Source organism: Scleropages formosus, chromosome 7, assembly GCF_900964775.1.
Source record: "Scleropages formosus chromosome 7, fSclFor1.1, whole genome shotgun sequence".
NCBI lineage: Eukaryota > Metazoa > Chordata > Actinopteri > Osteoglossiformes > Osteoglossidae > Scleropages > Scleropages formosus.
Window position 1 is genome coordinate 8,385,503 of NC_041812.1, and position 18,829 is coordinate 8,404,331.

Below are 18,829 nucleotides of genomic sequence, written 5' to 3' on the forward strand. Positions count from 1 at the left end.
AATGGTAAATATCAGATCATTTCCCTGCATTTCACTTTACTTGTCCTTATGTCATTCTTTGTGTAGCTGTTTGCAGAGCTGGGTAATAACTGAAGTTACATCACATGCTCACATTCACTCACACATACATGCAAAGAGCAGCTCAGAGTCACCATTGCCCTGAAACACATCTTGGGAGAGTGGGAGGAAACCGGAGCACCCGGAGGAAATCTATATGAGCACAGAAAGACCAGGCAAACTCTGCACAAAATGAGCTTGACTGGAACCCACATGCTACCCCACAGCCCAGTAGCTGTGAGGCACCAGCACTACCAACTGCACTACCCTGCCACCCCTTTGACTGTAGTACTTATATAAAATTGTGAATAAATTGCACTTGTCATAGTAGTTTCTGGCAACATTACTTTTATTCATACACACAGGGTATCCACACCAGAGAAATTCAGGCTGATCACATGGCTCAAAGAACAGTGGCAAGAGAAGGATTTGAATAAGCATCTTTCAAAATACAAGTCATCGTTGTTTACCCCTACAATGCTCACTGTAGGACACACACACACACACACTGTCTGAACCGCCTGTCCCATACGGGGTCGCAGGGAACCGGAGCCTAACCCAGCAACTCAGGGCAGAAGGCTGGAGGGGGAGGGGACGCACCCAGGACAGGACACCAGTCCATCGCAAGGCGCCCCAAACAGGACTTAAACCCCAAACCCACCAGAGAGGAGGACCCAGTCCAACCCATTGCGCCACCATACCCCCCGGCTGTAGGACATCATTTACCATATCATGACTGTCACATGTGTATCGGCTGTAACATGGGTAGTCTGTTAAAACCATAAATAGTTAACATTTCACTGTGCTGGGAGTCCAGTCACAGTTTAGTATTTACTAGTCAGTCTTTAGTGTAGAGTTTTGCCACATCTTGATTGACAACCTAGTTCATGCAAGAGATGGAGGGAAAATATGAGTTAAAATAAGTCTAAAAAGTTGAGTTGTTCTGTGTTATGGCAGTTTTTCTAAATTGCTTTTGAACTAAATTATTCAGTCAGTTGGTGCTATTATATTAATTTAAGCCTATGCATTATGCAGAAATGACATTTTCCTCATTTCTGACAGTAATTTCATATTTCAGCATTTTTTGGACCTAACACAATTTACTTGTACTCAGTTTACATTTATTCATTTATTTGACACTTTTCTCCAAAGTGATTTGCAACGTTAAGCTACTTATAATTATTTACCCATTTATACAGCTGGGACAAGCGGTTCAGAAAATGTGTGTGTGTATACAGCTGGGAAATGTTTACTGTAGCAGTTTTTTCTAAGTACCTTGCTTAAGGCTCCTCCGTGAACCGCCACCTTATCGTGGTGGAGGGGTTTGAGTGCCTGAATGAGTCCAGGAGCTATGTTGTCTGGGGCTACATGCCCCTGGTAGGGTCTCCCATGGCAGACAGGTCCTGGATGACAGACGAGACAAAGCGCGGTTCAAAAACCCCTTATGAAGGAAAAATCAAGGCGTCCGTTTACCCCGCCCGGTATGGGGTCACCGGGGCCCCACCCTGGAGCCAGGCCTGGGGGGGGGGCTCGCATGCGAGCGCCTGGTGGCCAGGTCTATGCCCACGGGGCCTGGCCGGGCTCAGCCCGAAGCCATAACGTGGAGCCGCTCTTCGGTGGGCTCACCACCTGCCGGAGAAACCGTAAGGGGCCGGTGCATTGTGAGTTGGGCGGTGGTCGGGGCCGAGTGCCCGGCCGACCCAAACCTCGGGCGCCAACTCTGGTTTTTGGGACTTGGAATGTCACCTCACTGGCGGGGAAGGAACCTGAGCTGGTGTGGGAGGTTGAGAGATACCGTCTAGATATAGTCGGGCTCACTTCCACTCACAGCTTGGGTTCTGGAACCACTCTTCTCAACCAAGGGTGGACTCTCCACTATTCTGGCGTTGCCCAAGGTGAGAGGCGGCGGGCAGGTTTGGGCTTATTAATAGCCCCCAAGTTCAGCCGCCATGTGTTGGAGTCTACCCCGGTGAATGAGAGGGTCATCTCCCTATGCCTTCGGGTCAGGGAACGGTCTCTCACTGTCATTTGTGCTTATGCGCCTAGCGGCAGTGTAGAGTACCCGGCCTTTTTAGAGTCCCTGGGGGGCGTGCTGGAAAGCGCTCCCACTGGGGACTCTGTCGTTCTACTGGGGGACTTTAACGCCCACGTGGGCAGCGACAGTGATACCTGGAGGGGTGTGATTGGGAGGAACGGCCTCCCTGATCTGAACCCGAGCGGTGAGTTGTTATTGGATTTCTGTGCTAGTCGCGGTTTATCCATAACGAACACCATGTTTATGCATAAGGGTGTCCACCAGTGCACTTGGCACCAGGACACCCTAGGTCGGAGGTCGATGATCGACTTTGTAGTCGTTTCTTCTGACCTTCGGCCATATGTCTTGGACACTCGGGTGAAGAGAGGGGCTGAGCTGTCAACTGATCACCACCTGGTGGTGAGTTGGATTCGATGGCGGGGGAAAAAGCTGGACAGACCTGGCAGGCCCAAACGCATAGTGAGGGTCTGTTGGGAACGTTTGGCGGAGGCCCCTGTCAGAGAGGTCTTCAACTCCCACCTCCGACAGAGCTTCAACCAGGTCCCGAGGGAGGTGGGGGACATTGAGTCCGAATGGACTATGTTCCGCTCCTCCATTGTCGGTGCGGCGGTTCGGAGCTGCGGCCATAAGGTCTCCGGTGCCTGTCGCGGCGGCAATCCCCGAACACGGTGGTGGACACCGGAAGTAAGGGATGCCGTCAAGCTGAAGAAGGAGTTCTATCGGGCCTGGCTGGCTCATGGGACTCCTGAAGCAGCTGACAGGTACCGACGGGCCAAACGGAGCGCGGCTCTGGCAGTCGCCGTGGCAAAAACTCGGGCTTGGGAGGAGTTCGGTGAGGCCGTGGAGGAAGACTTTCGGTCGGCCTCAAAGAGATTCTGGCAAACCGTCCGGCGACTCAGAGGGGGGAAGCGGTGTTCCACGAACACTGTTTACAGTGGAAGTGGTGCGCTGCTGACCTCAGCTGAGGATGTTCTCGGGCGGTGGAAGGAGTACTTTGAGGATCTCCTCAATCCCTCCGACACGCCTTCCGTAGAGGAAGCTGAGGCTGGGGACTCGGAGGGGGACTCGTCCATTACCCTGGCTGAAGTTGCTGAGGTAGTCAAAAAACTCCTCGGTGGCAAGGCTCCGGGGGTGGATGAGATCCGCCCCGAGTTTCTCAAGTCTCTGGATGTTGTGGGGCTGTCTTGGCTGACACGCCTCTGCAGCATCGCGTGGAGTTCGGGAACGGTGCCTCTGGACTGGCAGACCGGGGTGGTGGTCCCTCTTTTTAAGAAGGGGGACCGGAGATTGTGTTCCAACTACAGGGGGATCACACTCCTTAGCCTCCCTGGGAAAGTCTATGCCAGGGTACTGGAAAGGAGAATCCGACCGATAGTCGAACCTCGGATTCAGGAGGAGCAATGCGGTTTTCGCCCTGGCCGTGGAACACTGGACCAGCTCTATACCCTCACTAGGGTGCTGGAGGGTTCGTGGGAGTTTGCCCAACCAGTCCATATGTGTTTTGTGGACCTGGAGAAGGCATTCGACCGTGTCCCTCGTGGCATCCTGTGGGGGGTACTTCGGGATTATGGGGTTCGGGGCTCGTTGCTACGGGCTGTTCGTTCCCTGTATGACCGGAGTAGGAGCTTGGTTCGCATTGCCGGCAGTAAGTCAGACCTGTTCCCGGTGCATGTTGGACTCCGCCAGGGCTGCCCTTTGTCACCGATTCTGTTCATTATCTTTATGGACAGAATTTCTAGGCGCAGTCAGGGAACGGAGGGTGTCTGTTTTGGTGGCCGCGAGATCTCGTCTCTGCTTTTTGCGGACGATGTGGTCCTGTTGGCTTCATCAAGTCAAGACTTGCAGCGTGCACTGGGGAGGTTTGCAGCCGAGTGCGAAGCGGCGGGGATGAGAATCAGCACCTCCAAATCCAAGGCCATGGTTCTCAGTCGGAAAAAGGTGGATTGCTCCCTCCGGGTTAGGGGGGAGTTGCTCCCTCAAGTGGAGGAGTTTAAGTATCTTGGGGTCTTGTTCACGAGTGAGGGAAAAATGGAGCGGCAGGTTGACAGGCGGATCGGTGCGGCGTCTGCAGTAATGCGGTCATTGTACCGGTCTGTTGTGGTGAAGAGGGAGCTGAGTCGTAAGGCGAAGCTCTCAATTTACCGGTCGATCTACGTTCCTACCCTCACCTATGGTCATGAACTTTGGATCATGACCGAAAGAATGAGATCGCGGATACAAGCGGCAGAAATGAGTTTCCTCCGCAGAGTGGCTGGGCGCACCCTTAGGGATAGGGTGAGGAGCTCAGTCACCCAGGAGGAGCTCGGAGTAGAGCCGCTGCTCCTCCGCATCGAGAGGAGCCAGTTAAGGTGGCTCGGGCATCTGTTCCGGATGCCTCCTGGACGCCTCCCTGGGGAGGTGCTCCGGGCTTGTCCCACTGGGAGGAGGCCTCGGGGCAGACCCAGGACACGTTGGAGAGACTATGTCTCCCGGCTGGCCTGGGAACGCCTTGGGGTTTCCCCAGAGGAACTGGAGGAGGTGTGCGGAGAGAGGGAAGTCTGGAGTACTCTGCTCGGACTGCTGCCCCCGCGACCCGGCCCCGGATAAAAGCGGAGGAAGATGGATGGATGGATGGATGGACCTTGCTTAAGGGTACCACAGCAGGAGGTGAGATTCAAATGTGCAGCTTCTGGATCTGAAGGCAGCAGGTGGAACCACTACATTTCCAGCTGTCTCAAGCTACATTTTTGGATCAGCACCTTTTGCTTGAGTAATTGTTCTGGAAAGTAACAGTACTTTCATTTGTCACCTCGAGGAGCCAGTGTTGACTCGTGGTGATTACATAGAAAGAGTGCCTCCAGAATATTCTGTCCTGCACTTGTGTTTTCCACTTGATCATTGTTTTTTTGACAGCTATACCTACTTCTGTCCATGTCAAGCACTTTCCAGCAATTCCAACAAAGAAGGATTTACAGTATTAAAAATACGCTTATATTTACATTCACATTTAAATTTCTTCATTTAGCAGACACTTTTGTCCAAAGCGACGTACATCTCAGCAAAAGTACAATTTATGCATTAAGAGAAGGAGACAAAGCTGCAGACATGAAAGTCTCAAGCAAACCTAATTTGTTCCCTACCACTTGCTGCACCGAGGTTCATCGTTCGAGTAGGTGCATAAGACACAGGATAGACAAATCCCGATACCCTCCCACCAATTTTTTTTTCTTTTTTAAATATTATAAGACACACAAATGAGCAAGTACAATGCCAGAGTAGTGACTGAATAAAGGTTGTATCTGCGGATGCTTATGGAGTTATGTATATTTACATTCATTCATTTAGAGACATGTTTCTTAAAAGCAACATGCAAATAAATTTCAAATTGAAATTTAAATCTATGTGACAGCAAGGAAAAGGAGTATTTAAACTTCTGAGAAAAATTGCAAAAGCTTTGTTGGCCCATGAAGTGCCTCTTGGGGTGACTCAACAGCCAGTCCTTGGCACTCTTCTCATGTCTAGGAAAGATTCCATCCCCCAGTGAAGATGGTGTCTTGAGCATCAGTCTCCTTCTTCTATGGGTTGAACATTTTTCTTGTTGATAATGCATCATCTAACCATATTAGTACTGTTTAGCTTCTGCTGCACAAATTGTAATTCGTTTACAGCGTGACTCATGCACTGATGGATGGACACTTGTCTGGGTGGAGGACCTCCTTGAGAATAAAACATAACACCAACAAATCTGTATTACTTTTATTTGTGGAGGGCATGGAAAGAGCAAAAGAAAAAGGCAAACAATTTAGACAGAGATGAATAATACAACATCGGAGACAGAAATGATGGAGATGGCAAGAGAGAAAGGACAGCAGGTGGCACAGTGGTTAGACCTGTTGGCTCCCAACTTCTGCTGGAAACATAACAAGAAAAATAACAGGAGCACAAAGAACAACAACAATAATATAGCTTTTGGTAACAGCTGACAGTTTTGAGCACAGATACATTGTCCTGTATCTGCTGTGAGAGATTCCACTTTTCTGTAAATAATACTCGTGGTGTTATTGCATTTCCAGAGAAATGACATCATTAAACAAATGAAATACTTTCTAACACAATTAGTCTATTCGGTCACACTCCTCTTTCATAATTCATATCCATAAAGTGGTAATCAGCGCTGCTGCATTCTGCCACATTACCCCTGCTGCCCCCCCTCCCAAACACCACCCCCAACCCCCCTCGGCCCTGAGCAGCAGCTCTGTCATTGGACACCTGTGCTGTATGTCGGTATATATAAGGCTCCTCCCTTTTAGGAGATGCAGATCCTCAGGGTGCAGATCATTCTTCAGCAGACAACAGGTAAGTTGCATTACTTTGCCTCTTTGCTGCTTCCAGAAAACCCATCCAGTCCATCAGTGTTTGTTGTTTTGTTGAGGTGACACTCTCAAGAGCAAGTTTTTCAAACCAAACGTTGAACTGTGGTGTCAGTGTCACCCCTGTACTTCAGGCGATGATGCTCATAAGCCGTAGAGCCTCGAGAGTACGAGCTGCATATTTCACGTGCTGCATGTGATCTGGCCTTTACCTCCTTCTGCAGCAATGTCACACGTGGAGAATCTTGTAAATGTACACGTGTAGTCAAATTCATATTAAATAAATACATCACTTTGCTATTATTCTGTATTGCAAAACAATGCGAAAACATGCAAGGGAATTATTTAATAATGCAACAAATAACAGCAAAAACAGACAGTAGGCAACTGAGTGAAGCTCACTTAAAGCAAATGAAAAACAACAAGTTACAGGTGTAAGAGGGAGGTCCAGTGTGTCTACACATCTGCAGGTGTGTATTCACGTCTGCATCCGTCACATGTTCCAATGCAGCCAAGGACCAGAACCCAGTGATCAGAAGAGATTAATATATTGGAAACAGAGAGAAAATGATGACTGCATTTACTGTATGTGTAGTACAGTAAAAAAGAGCAGCAGCAACAGAGCAACACGATGACACAATGATATATACAGAAATCAAGGTTGTGAAGAAGTTACTGACACTTCCACATAAGTGTCATTCCCACCTTTACAGTATCGATAATGTGAGTTTTACCATGTTCAGGGACATTTTAAAATGTCCATCATTACATCCTTATTTTTCTCTTAAGTGAAACAGCTAATTTCATTGAGGTCAATTATTGAACCAATATCCTTTGAATGGCAGTAAATCTGATCTCGATAATCCAATGATTTCATGCGCGGAGGCAGATCGGATTATCTGAAGAGAAATTTCCTGCTCACTGGGCGTCTACTGATTCTCCAGCATTGTTGTCTTCAGACCGATGTCGGAGGAGTTGGCTGCCTTCTGGTCCTCAGGGAAACAGGTGAAACTCACGCCTCGCTGGCAGAAGAACGGAAAGTGTCAGTCTAACAAATCGCAAACTTGACGATGAATATTATGTTTGCTGAAAACGTACAAATGTCATACAGAATAATGCAGAATGAATAGAGATGATGATGATGATGATGATCATGATGACGTTGGTCTTTGGGTTTCATTCAGGCTGAGGGACTTGGGAGCTGAACTTGCCTTGTTCTGGGTCACTTTGTCCCCAGGAGTGTTCAACCCTCCCAGCAATTCACCGTGGGACAAACCGTGGACGAACTGGACGAGCTGATTTTGAAGCACCTGCATGTAGTCCTTTTGTCGCTGAGATTGTGCATATTAGTACAGTTGCTTCTTCCCCTTTGTTTTAACAACATTTTGTGAGTTTTCTGATTTTTGTTGTGTCTCTTGCGTAGTTTGCGCAGCTTTATAATGTTTTATGAGTATACAGCTGGAGATACCTACGAAAGCTGTTTTGACAGCATCCCCTGCCTCTCCTCAGCAAACCGGCACCCTGAGGGACCCAATGCCGTCCACCGCGGACCTCAAGAGGAGTTACAGCTACCAGTACGTGAAGGATGATGACGACCAGGATCAGACCTACAACACTGTGTTTGAAGTGGGTAAAACAGTGCAGAGGTTTACAGAATGAAACTGCAGGAAGGGAACTGTCGTTGTACCCTACAGAGGACAATTATCCTGGAGAGTTCCTGTAAATGTTGAGATGTACCGACAATTAGAGGGCTGAAATGAGTAGCGGTGCAGGTCAACGTAGGTACAGTAAATAGTGTAACAGGGCTCTATCCAGCACATGTGTGAACATGTCTGGGTTACTCAGGAGCGACAGATCCTGCTGTTCAAACACTGAGCTCGATTGTTGAACCTCTTTGTACGGTTCTCCCCTCGAGGCCTCAAGGCCGTCGCTGCCGAAGTTTTCTCTGTCTGCAAGCGCACCCTCCTAATACAGTTTAACCCATGGGCCACAAGTGGGCTCTCCAGGAGAACATGGCGGCCCTGGAGCGCCTCTCCAGAACGAACCCCGAGCAGCTGAGACAGAGGGATGTGGGCGGAGCCAGTCCGATGCACTACGCCACAGCGGGGCGGAGTTTCCGTGCCATGGAGCTCATTGTCAAGGTGGTCGGCCTAGAGGGTGGGTCTCTTTCGCAGCGCATTGCAGCCCACGGTGCGGCGACAGAGGGACGTAGGCGCTGAAGTGCGACACTCCTCCGTCCTCCGTTACCTTCCAGAGCTCAATGCCAAGGATGAGCAGGGCGACACCCCCCTGCACTGGGCAGTGGAGCGGAACCAGGCGGAGACTTGTGAGGCTCTGCTAAGGATGGGTGCAGATCCCAACCTGCTCAACGCTGCCCTCTTGTCACCTCTGCACCTGGCTGTCAACCTGCGGCACAACGCCCTCATCAGCGTGAGTCCAAGTGGCGGCGCTCCTTTCCGTCCCACCCTCCTGTGAGCGCTGGTCTGCGTTGTGCTGTTGCCATGAAGGCGTCCTCTTCTCTTCCAGGTGCTCCTTTCTGAGAGAAAAACTGATGCCAATTTGGAGGGTCACCTTGGGAACACAGCTGTCATGCTGGCCTGCTCAATCGACAACTGCGAGGCGCTCAGCATCCTGGTAAGTTGAGGGTACCCTGGCGACCTCTGGGTGTAATGCCTTACCTTTGTGCTCTGTACTGCATCTCTGAAGAGAACAAGGGCAGTGATTTTTCTAGTTTTGGACAACACATTGGCACACGTAGCAGATTTGAGACAAAGAAGACCACGGATAAAAGACCAGGCTGAGAGGTTCTTAGAGGACCAAGCCGATGGGAAGGTCAGGCTGTGAGATGGACTAGAGATCAAGCTGCGAGGTGGGTAGAAGGGGATATGAGATGGGTGTCAAAAGCAGGCTGTGACTGTTCCTTTCGATTCCAGTTCAAACACGATGCAGTCATGTGTCGTCAGAACAAGCTGGGACATTTCGCCGTCCACGCAGCTGCCTTTGCGGGTTCAAAAAGAGCCATGGAGGCCATTCTAAAGAGAGGTGAGCTGATGCTGGAATGACATCCCCCAGTGTTTTGGGGAATTGGGATATACCAGAGAAGAATGAAGGTTGTTGATGTTTTTTTTTTTTTTTTTTTTTTTTCTCCGTTTGCTTCCTATCTTTCTCGCTCCCGCAGGTGACGAGAAGGGCCACGTCGTGGAGGAGCACATCAACTACCTGGACAAGTCCTTCTGCAGCCCTTTGCACCTCGCTGTGCGTGGAGGGAACATAGATGTCATAAAACTGTGCATTTCGAAGGGAGCAAAAATCGATCAGCAGCAGGTGAGCAACTGTTATTACTTCCTGTGTTTTTATCAGTTAAAACATGTTTGCTGAGTGCGGATGAGTTTTTTATAATGTTTATCACTTTTACAACCATCTGCATTGCGCTCTCGTGGAACAGTGTGACAAATCCACACCGCTGCACCTGGCCTGCACCCAAGGAGCGCTGGAGGTTGTGAAGGTCATGCTCTCAGCCTACGACCGAGCGGAGGACATCATCAATATTACTGACGGGGCACTTCAGACCCCCCTGCACAGGTGAGCCCTCTTCTTAATGCACAGGTGCTTCAGCATATCGACATGTCTGAGAATGGAAGTCTGACTTTGTTGCAGCTGACTTCTATGATCTTCTGTTGATGATTCCAAGGTCTCTACTTTCAGTTAAAGGTCAACAATGCAGGCATGCCTAGATTTATTTACAGGTGAAGCTCTGTAAAATTCTCTCACTCTCACACTCACACAGTCTACAACCGCTTGTCCCAAGCGGGGTCGCAGCAAGCCGGAGCATAACCCAGCATCACAGGGTGCAGGGCTGAGGGGGGAGGGGACACACCCGGGATGGGACTCCAGTCCATGGCAAGGCACCCCAAGTGGGACTCGAACCCCAGACCCACCAGAGAGCAGGCCCCGGCCAAACCTGCTGCCCCACCGCCCCCCCTCGTAAAAAATCTCATATTTAGCTGTAATGATTTAAAAAAAGGTTTTAGAAACTATTTTAATTTTTATTTCCTTCAAGCTACATTAACAAATTGTGATTAGGAGTCGTTGACATTCAGATAAACTTTTATGCAGCAACTAGTGTGAACATTGGTTCATATGGTGGAAAGTAACAAACTAACTGTACTTTGGAATCACACGCCTGCATCTAAGTGTCCCTTCCTGCTAATGTAATGCACACATTGTATTTCTATGAGATGTACGTCGCTTTTCAGAAAAGCGTCTGCTAAATAAATGTAAAAGTAATTAAAATCAAAGGGACCGAAAATAAAAATATTTAATCTCCAGAATCTCCTGTTCAATTCCAAATTTTGACAGATTCATCCCATGAACATGTGCAACATTCCTCAACTTTTTACTGATCACCGATACTGAGGGGCACCAGATGCGAGCTGTAAACATTGTGGGAGTCAGTTAAAGTGGCCACTGACACTCCAATTCTGTGTGCTCTTTACTGCCACCTACCCAATGGGAGTATAAACACGGGTCGCATTCCCGTCACTGCAAATGGGAATTTTAGAAAATAGACTCAACAATTTATAACGCAAAATGTTACATAATACAGAACCTGACAGGGAAATAAAATACCGATGTTAGTCTTGTGACCTATATCTCCCCTCTGTCCATCTAAATTTGCCTTTTCTGCTTTCTTCATTAAACACAGCAAGAACAATAAACGTGTGTGTGTGTGCTTTTACTTGCAGGGCAACCATATTTGATCATGTGAAGTTGGCAGAATTTCTGGTCCTGAAGGTGCAGTACAAAGTTGTGCAGAATGGTATAGTGTGGTACAGTGTGATTCAGCATGTTCACAGATGCAGCCACAGTACAATGATGCAAAACAGACGTGAATTATTAGCAGTAAAAAATATTTCAAAATATTTCATCCTTCATACATCTGCGCTGTGACTGGCTAATACCTGTTTACAGGGGGCACACATCGACTGCACTGACTGTAAGGGCTACTCCCCCCTGCTGCTGGCAACCAGCTGTGGATCCTGGAAGACCGTGACTCTGTTACTGTCACATTGTAAGTGGACAGTGTGGAACCGTGACCTTCTTACTGTCACCCATTGAGTGGACCGTGCAGGACCACGACCTGTGCTTGTTTTTACATTCCAGGTGCCAGTCTGAAGATAACAGACAATTCCGGCTGCAACTTCTTGCATCTTGCTGTTTTGCAGCCAAAGGGGCTGAAGAATCTGTCAGAGGAGATTCTACAGGTGTGATGCTGTGATTGAGTCTGTCACACTTTTCATCTGCTGTCGCACCTGTGTCACTATGGGGTGTTATGTGGTCTCTCTGCAGATGGAAGGTGTGAAAGCGCTTCTGAGTGAGGAGGACCATGACGGCTGCACTCCCCTGCACTACGCTTGCAGACTCGGCATCCTGGACTCTGTTAAGAACATACTGGGCCTCAATGTCTCTCTGGGACAGAAGTCCAAGGAGAAGAAGTCTGCCCTTCATTTTGCAGCTGAGTGAGTACTGGACAGAGAGCCAGGTGGACCTGGCCATTAGCATGGAGTCTGTAGGACTCTCAGAGTTCAAGCACTGGGTTTGTGGGGTCCTCTGATCATTGATGTTTTCTGGACACTGATGTTCAGTCGTCACCTATCTTGACTTGTCACTAAAGGTTTGGACGGATCAACACGTGCCAGAGGCTTCTGGAAAACATGACAGATACGAAACTTCTCAACGAGGGCGATGAGAAAGGCTTGACCCCTCTTCATCTAGCATCCCGTGGTGGACATATCAAAGTAGTTGAGCTTCTGCTGAGGAAAGGTGCTTTGTTTCACAGGTGAGGACTGAGCAAAGCAAAAACAGTTCGAAAAGGGGAGAGCCTGGTTACATGGATATGAGAGGGAGGAGCCTATTTGTACTGCAAGGAAGGGGAGGAGCCTGTTTACACAGATAGGAGAGGGAGGATTTTTCTCCTTTTTGGCTCTGATTTTCTCTTTGCTCATGTTCTTCAGTGATTACAAAGGCTGGACATGTCTGCACCATGCAGCCGCTGAGGGTTACACGCACACCATGACAATCCTCTTGAATTCAAATCTGAAACTGCTGGACAAAACAGATGAAGAAGGGGTATGAGTCCAACGCTGTCCACCAACACCATGCATGGATTTCACTGCAAACATCAGTGGGTAAACAGCTTCTGGAAGTAGTAGATTTCACACCTGTGTGGTCAAGGACAGTTTGGGGCCCGATTCACTTTGTTTAGTACTGGTACCAGTGCAGTATTCAGTCCTGATGTGGGTATCCAGTCCTGAGCTGAGATTGATGTCCTTCCTCTTGTGCCCTGTGTCACTGGACCAGAGCACCGCACTGCACATGGCAGCCAGGGAGGGTCACACGGCTGCTGTGAGGCTGCTGCTCAAGAAGGGAGCCAAGATCACACTGAACAAGAATGATGCTTCGTTCTTGCATGAAGCAGTGTATCATGGGAGAAAGGAGGCCACCAATGCTATCATTGAGAGCAACAGGTGAGTTTTCACATGTGAAAGTGGTACATCATAAATACATAAAAAAAAAAACCAGAATAGATGAATACTTAATGATGCACAAGAATCCGTGATGTTCCCTAAGGATGGATACAGGGTTAAACAGTGTAAGTCACTTTCATTAAAGGTGTCAGCTGCGATAATCAGTAGTTTCTAATGAACACAGTGACTTCTGTGTCACACTTAAGGGGGGGGGGGGGGGGGGGGGGTGTACCCACCAGAGTGTGCAGGGCAGCATGCCGTACGCCTTTGATTTGGCTGAATTCAGAAATATGTATAAGCAATAAAACCCTTCTAACGTGGATAGTGATGAAGTGTCCATGTTGCAGATGTGAAGAGGCCCTCACCATATTCAAGAGGGACTCGTCAAGAAACTGCCCTGTGATCAGCATGATAGAAATGCTGCCGGAGTCGTGCAAGGTCCGTTCGCATTTAAAAGCCACTGATGGACATGAACAGGACTACTGTTTATAGGATGGGTTGGAAATGTGCTGTTTCTTTGTGTGCCAGTGTCTCCTGGACAAGTGTGTCAAGGAGTCTGAAGACGATGTCAACAGCTGCAACTACTCTGTAAGTTGTGCAATTGTGTGGGTGATCAGCATCTCCACTGATCTTACTCATATGGAAATGTTATGGATGCCTAGAGTGTCTCTTTCTTAAGGTCATTTACATTTAAAGTGTCTCTTCCTTACAGGTCCAGTATAATTTCCAGTGGCTACAAGCACCAATTCAGTTTGTCAGCCAGTCTGAAAAAGAGAAAAACAAAAAAGTTCAACCCCTCTGGGCTCTCAATGTAAGTAAGGATTTCTTTAAGAATTCATATTAAATATGAATGTAATTATATATGAATGTCATTCTCTAAAAGACATGAAGGAGCTCATTAAAAGTACGATAACCCCACTGCAGCATGAGCAAACGGGCAGCTTCCAGACCTGCACCCCTTCACTTTTGCACTACCTCATCTGCTGACACCGAACAGGGGTGTTCAGTCACCAGTTCAACACTTCCGAAAAGTCTTTCATGAGTCTTTCACACATTTTTTTTTTTTTTTCCTTTTTCCATTTAACACTTTTCAGCAAGGCAACTCACTGTGTATTATGTAGCTGACACCTTTTTCCATCCACGCCGCTTACAATGCACAAGATACACTACCTACAGTCAGATACTCATCTACACACACACACACACACACACACAACGGGCAATTTAGAGTCACCAATTCACTTGAAACACATCTTTGGACTGTGGGAGGAAACCAGAGCACCTGGAGGAAAACCACACGAACCACATGCAAATTCCATACAGGCGGAGCATCCTCCAAACAGGTGTTTGGCATGGCCGTGTTGTAAGATACCAGCACTTGTGTCTGTGTTACCATGTCACGCTGTGCAGTGTGTCCAGGGTTCCATAGATGCTGTATACGAGTTTATGAACGCTGCACAACTCCGCTACATTTGCCCTTTTGCAGACTATGGTGCGCTATAATCGCATTGAACTCCTAACTCATCCTGTCTGCAAGAAATATCTCGAAATGAAATGGTAAGTAATCGAAGAAAATTTACCTAATAAGATGTACAATCGTTACACTAGCTTACAACAAGAGGGCATTTCCTTAAAATTGTTAAAGTTAATGGTTGGAAATTAAATAGTCAAATTTAAAATTTGCAGATGCTGCTTTATGGCCTGATGTGTCATGTGTTTGGGGCACTGCATTGGTTAAATATGTTCATGGCAGAATTTGCTATCTCATTTTACTTTATTAATTATTATTATTATTATTATTATTATTATTATTATTATCTGTATCCTCAGTGCTCGAGTGCCACTAAAGTGATTAACTGGTTGTCATCTGATTAGTTACATCTCCAGCTGAGCTCCTTAGATGCACTGCTGTTATGGACTTTGCACCAGGATATACTCTGGTATCTGAAGCATTTACTTTGGTTTCTTGTGGTCTGGTGCAGGAATGCGTACGGCATTAAAGCTCACATGCTCAACCTAGCCATCTACTGCCTTGGTCTGCTGCCTCTGTCCTTTCTCATCGTGACCATGAGGCCCAAAGTCAACATGACCACCAATGGAACCTCCATCAACAAGGTCTTCACCTCTCTGGACAAGGTAGACTAGAGCTTTACTGACCCTAGACGTTTCTATTTATTTAGCTGACGGTTTTGTCCAAACCGACTTACAATGTGATGTTTGTACACTAAGGTGCTTTGAATAATTTTTATGTATTGATTCAGGGTTAGTACCTTGATCAAGGGTGTAACAACGGAGCAGGGATGAGAATGGAGGTCTTTTGATTGCAAGGCATGAGTTATAACCATTGTTCTACCTGCTGGCCTTCCACAAATCCACAAGGTGATTTCAGCATACATTCTGGCTCTGAAGGGTGCAGCTTAAAGCAAACACACACCTTCACACCTCTTCTCCAAGATCAAGGATCTTGTGCTCAGAGAGGAAGTCAAACAGCTGCTTTCTGTTAATTTACAGCGTGACATACATCCTTTCCACAGCTTACAAACATTTACATTCATCTGACTTTTTCCCTAAATCAACATACAATGCTACATTTACATTTATTCATTTAGCAGATGCTTTTCTCCAAAGCGACATACATCTCAGAAAAAATACAACTTGTGCATTACATTACAATGTTAAGCTGCTTACAATTATTTACCTATTTATACAGCTGGGCAATATTTTACTAAAGCAATTTAGGGTAAGTACCTTACTTAAAATGGGGGTGGTGCAGTGGGCTAGACCGGGTCCTGCTCTCCAGTGGGTCTGGGGTTCGAGTCCCGCTTGGGGTGCCTTGCGACGGACTGGTGTCCCCCTCCAGCCTCACACCCCCTGTTGCCAGGTTAGGCTCCGGTTCCCCGTGACACCGTATGGGACAAGCAGTTCAGAAAGTGTGTGTACCTTACTTAAAGGTACCACAGCTGGGATTCAAACCTGCAACCTTCTGGGTCCCAAGGCAGCAGCACTAATCACTGTGCAATCAGCTGTCCCTCTTATTGGGACCAAAAATCTGTTTATAACACATTTTGTTCATAAGTCACATTTATTACAAAGGCACAATCAATAAAAGATTAGTAGAAGCGTACTGTGATTTATATACATGTTAGATTCTGCCAAAATTTCAGATACAGCTATAAAATTTTTCAAAACTATTTTAATTTTTAGAAACTTTGAGCTAAATTAAAATTAAATTAACTAAAATTAAAATGACTGAATTAAAATTAAATGAAAATGACTGAAGATGAAAATACATCATCTCTAGAATTTCCTATTCAGTGCTGAATACTAACTGATTGATCCCATAAACATGGAAAAGTTTTCCATTTTGTTACTGAACACCAGCTCTCAGGAATATTAGGCACCATCTGTAAACACTGTGGAAGTGAGTTGAATTAATGTGGAATCGCACTCATTTTATTTGGGGGTACACTTTACTTCCATGTAATGGCTTGGAGGGTAAATATAGGCTGCGGTCGCTCTGCTACAAACAGAAATTTTAGAAAATAAAAAAGTGAAGAAGCTACCATAGCGGGTAGCACCGGTGCCTCACTGTCCCTGAGCTCCACATTCAGGTGTTGGGCCAAATCCTGTACAGGGTGTGTGGATTTTGCATGGTCTTCCCATGTCTGCAATCCAAAAACAAGCAATGGTAAATGGTTTGTAAACCATCCCTTACCATGAAAACCCCATGAGTGGTCACTCAAAGTCAAATTGAAATTAATGGTGTTTTCCTCCCCGACTGATCCGATTATCATTGGTTATCATTCATGCGGTCATGTTGGTCTGATAGTTAAGTGTTCAACTTGTGACTACACTTTCTATTTATTTTTTCACACCTGGAACCTGTGCAACTGGTGCATCCAGCAGAGCTACAGCCAGACTGCCTGTATCTTCCTTGTTCTGGCCATGAGTGTCTATAACGTTGGCAAGGAGGTCATGCAGATTGTACAGCAGGTAACACTATTGCTACCATCTGACTCTCACCCAAACCCGCATGTGGATCCCACTGGCTGAGGAAGTGTCGTGTCTCTTAATTCTGTATCTGTCGTGCCATCACAGCGAGCCAGCTACTTTCGTGACTTGTCAAATGTCCTGGACTGGTATGCAGCCGTCTCCTCACTGCTCTTTGTGATCCCGATGCTGTTCAACGTCGAGGGGGTGATGTACTGGCAGGCGGGGGCCTGGGCTATCCTCGCCTCCTGGGTCAACTTCCTGTTGTACTTTCAGAGGTGCGTACCCTCTCACAGCCCCTCCCATCATCTTGTGCTCTTGGACTTCTTCAGGCCGGTCTGTTAGCGGTCTGCTCACACCCCTGGTTTTTGTGCGCAGGTTCGAACACTTTGGAATCTACATTGTGATGTTCCAAGAGATCTTCCACACCTTCATAAGTATCATAATCCTCTTCTTCTTCCTGTTGCTTGCTTTTGCCATGGGGTTCTACGCACTCATGGACGGCCAGGTACATTCCAAACATGGGTTTGTTGGCTCATGGGTGTAGGATGATGCTACTTGTGTTATATGTCACACCTGAGAGAAGCGTCCTTACCTGCCGCTGTCCATGTGTCCACGTGTCCGGTGTTCCAGAAACATTTTGACCGACCGGACCTCAGCGTGATGCAGACGTTTGTCATGATGGTGGGGGAGATAAACTACCAGGAAAATTTCCTCCGTCCATACCTGAACGACAGCCTGCCCTTCCCCCATGAGGCGTATGCCCTGTTTGTGTGGTTTGTTCTCATGATGCCCATCCTGCTGATGAACCTGCTGGTATGTCTCCTTCTCCTCCAGCAAGAGGTTCACCAGGTCATCCCAGTGCACCAGACAGTCCCCTGTCAGCAAGCCTTCCTCCATCAGTGAACGAACATGTTATTGTCTTTCCCAGATCGGTTTAGCTGTAGGGGACATTGCAGAGATACAGAGGAATGCCGCGCTGAAGCGAATTGCGATGCAGGTTTGTAGACTCTTTTCTCCTCTGTCTTCTCTGCTGTCATCTATTCTGTCTTTCTGAACTGTGGCATCTCCCAGGCCCATGTTGAGTCATTTGCAGTAATAATATGTAACAACAGAGAATATCTCTTACAGATTGAACTTCACACCAGTCTGGAGGAGAAAATGCCACGCTGGTATCTAAGACATGTGGACCAAGACTCTGTGACAGAGTTCCCCAACCGGAACTGCCAGTCCAAGGTGAGTCAAGCAGATACACGTAGAACTTCCACCTTTTACATACTTGTGCAAAACTGCCACCATCACAGAATGTGTCACCTTTATATGTCATTCTATAGGGCGGTCACACATCTGAATGCCAAAAGATTGATGTTGTCACCTTGTTGAACAGGGCAAAGGGTTCTGGAGCTGGGGAGACCAGAATGCGGTCCGTACTCGCCTGAGTTCACCTAATCCCCAGTTATCTCCGCTAGAGCAGGAGATAAGCAAGCAGAAGTGCAGGTGAGCATCTCCGAGTCAGACGTTAAACACACCCGCTCATAATTCATTCAGTACCATATACAGAAAGGGTTTTAGCGCCTCCTACTGTTCATTGTCTGACAATATTTGTTTTTCAGATTGAAGGAAATGTCCCAGGTCTTGGAGAAACAGCACAGCCTTTTGAAGCTCATCATCCAGAAGATGGAGATCTCTACAGAGGCTGAGGAACCTGATGGCCCCCAGAAGTTTCGGGAAAATCCAGTGAAGCAGGTGGTTCCTAAATGCAGCAAGTGGGCCCCACTACTGAGAGCTGTGACTCGCAGGAAGTGACATCACACTGCTGAGCACTGTGTCCACCTGGACGTATCTTCACCTGGCTGCGAACCGGCATCCTC

At 47.4% G+C, this 18,829-nt stretch overlaps 1 protein-coding gene across 1 annotated transcript; it reads left to right on the forward strand.

Moving 5' to 3' along the window:
• The first annotated feature begins 7,404 nt into the window (after nucleotides 1-7,404).
• trpa1a (transient receptor potential cation channel, subfamily A, member 1a) lies at nucleotides 7,405-18,764 on the forward strand. The gene is made up of 29 exons (XM_029253528.1): nucleotides 7,405-7,481; nucleotides 7,679-7,757; nucleotides 7,951-8,067; nucleotides 8,436-8,598; nucleotides 8,696-8,871; nucleotides 8,968-9,075; nucleotides 9,375-9,483; nucleotides 9,620-9,765; nucleotides 9,887-10,023; nucleotides 11,187-11,235; nucleotides 11,413-11,512; nucleotides 11,605-11,705; nucleotides 11,791-11,960; nucleotides 12,116-12,280; nucleotides 12,456-12,570; nucleotides 12,802-12,968; nucleotides 13,316-13,406; nucleotides 13,497-13,556; nucleotides 13,681-13,779; nucleotides 14,455-14,525; nucleotides 14,951-15,104; nucleotides 16,872-16,961; nucleotides 17,067-17,236; nucleotides 17,337-17,466; nucleotides 17,592-17,774; nucleotides 17,890-17,958; nucleotides 18,090-18,213; nucleotides 18,353-18,455; nucleotides 18,572-18,764. Exons 1-29 carry the CDS (start codon nucleotides 7,405-7,407, stop codon nucleotides 18,762-18,764), a joined length of 3,516 nt encoding a protein of 1,171 aa, XP_029109361.1.
• Nucleotides 18,765-18,829: the final 65 nt, after the last annotated feature.

Coding starts and splice junctions, on each gene's coding strand:
- trpa1a (XM_029253528.1), top strand. CDS start 7,405: ATGTCGGAGGAGTTGGCTGCCTTCTGGTCCTCAGGGAAACAGGTGAAA. Junction 12,281..12,455: donor AAAGGTGCTTTGTTTCACAG/GTGAGGACTGAG, acceptor CATGTTCTTCAG/TGATTACAAAGGCTGGACAT. Junction 17,467..17,591: donor ACGCACTCATGGACGGCCAG/GTACATTCCAAA, acceptor CCGGTGTTCCAG/AAACATTTTGACCGACCGGA.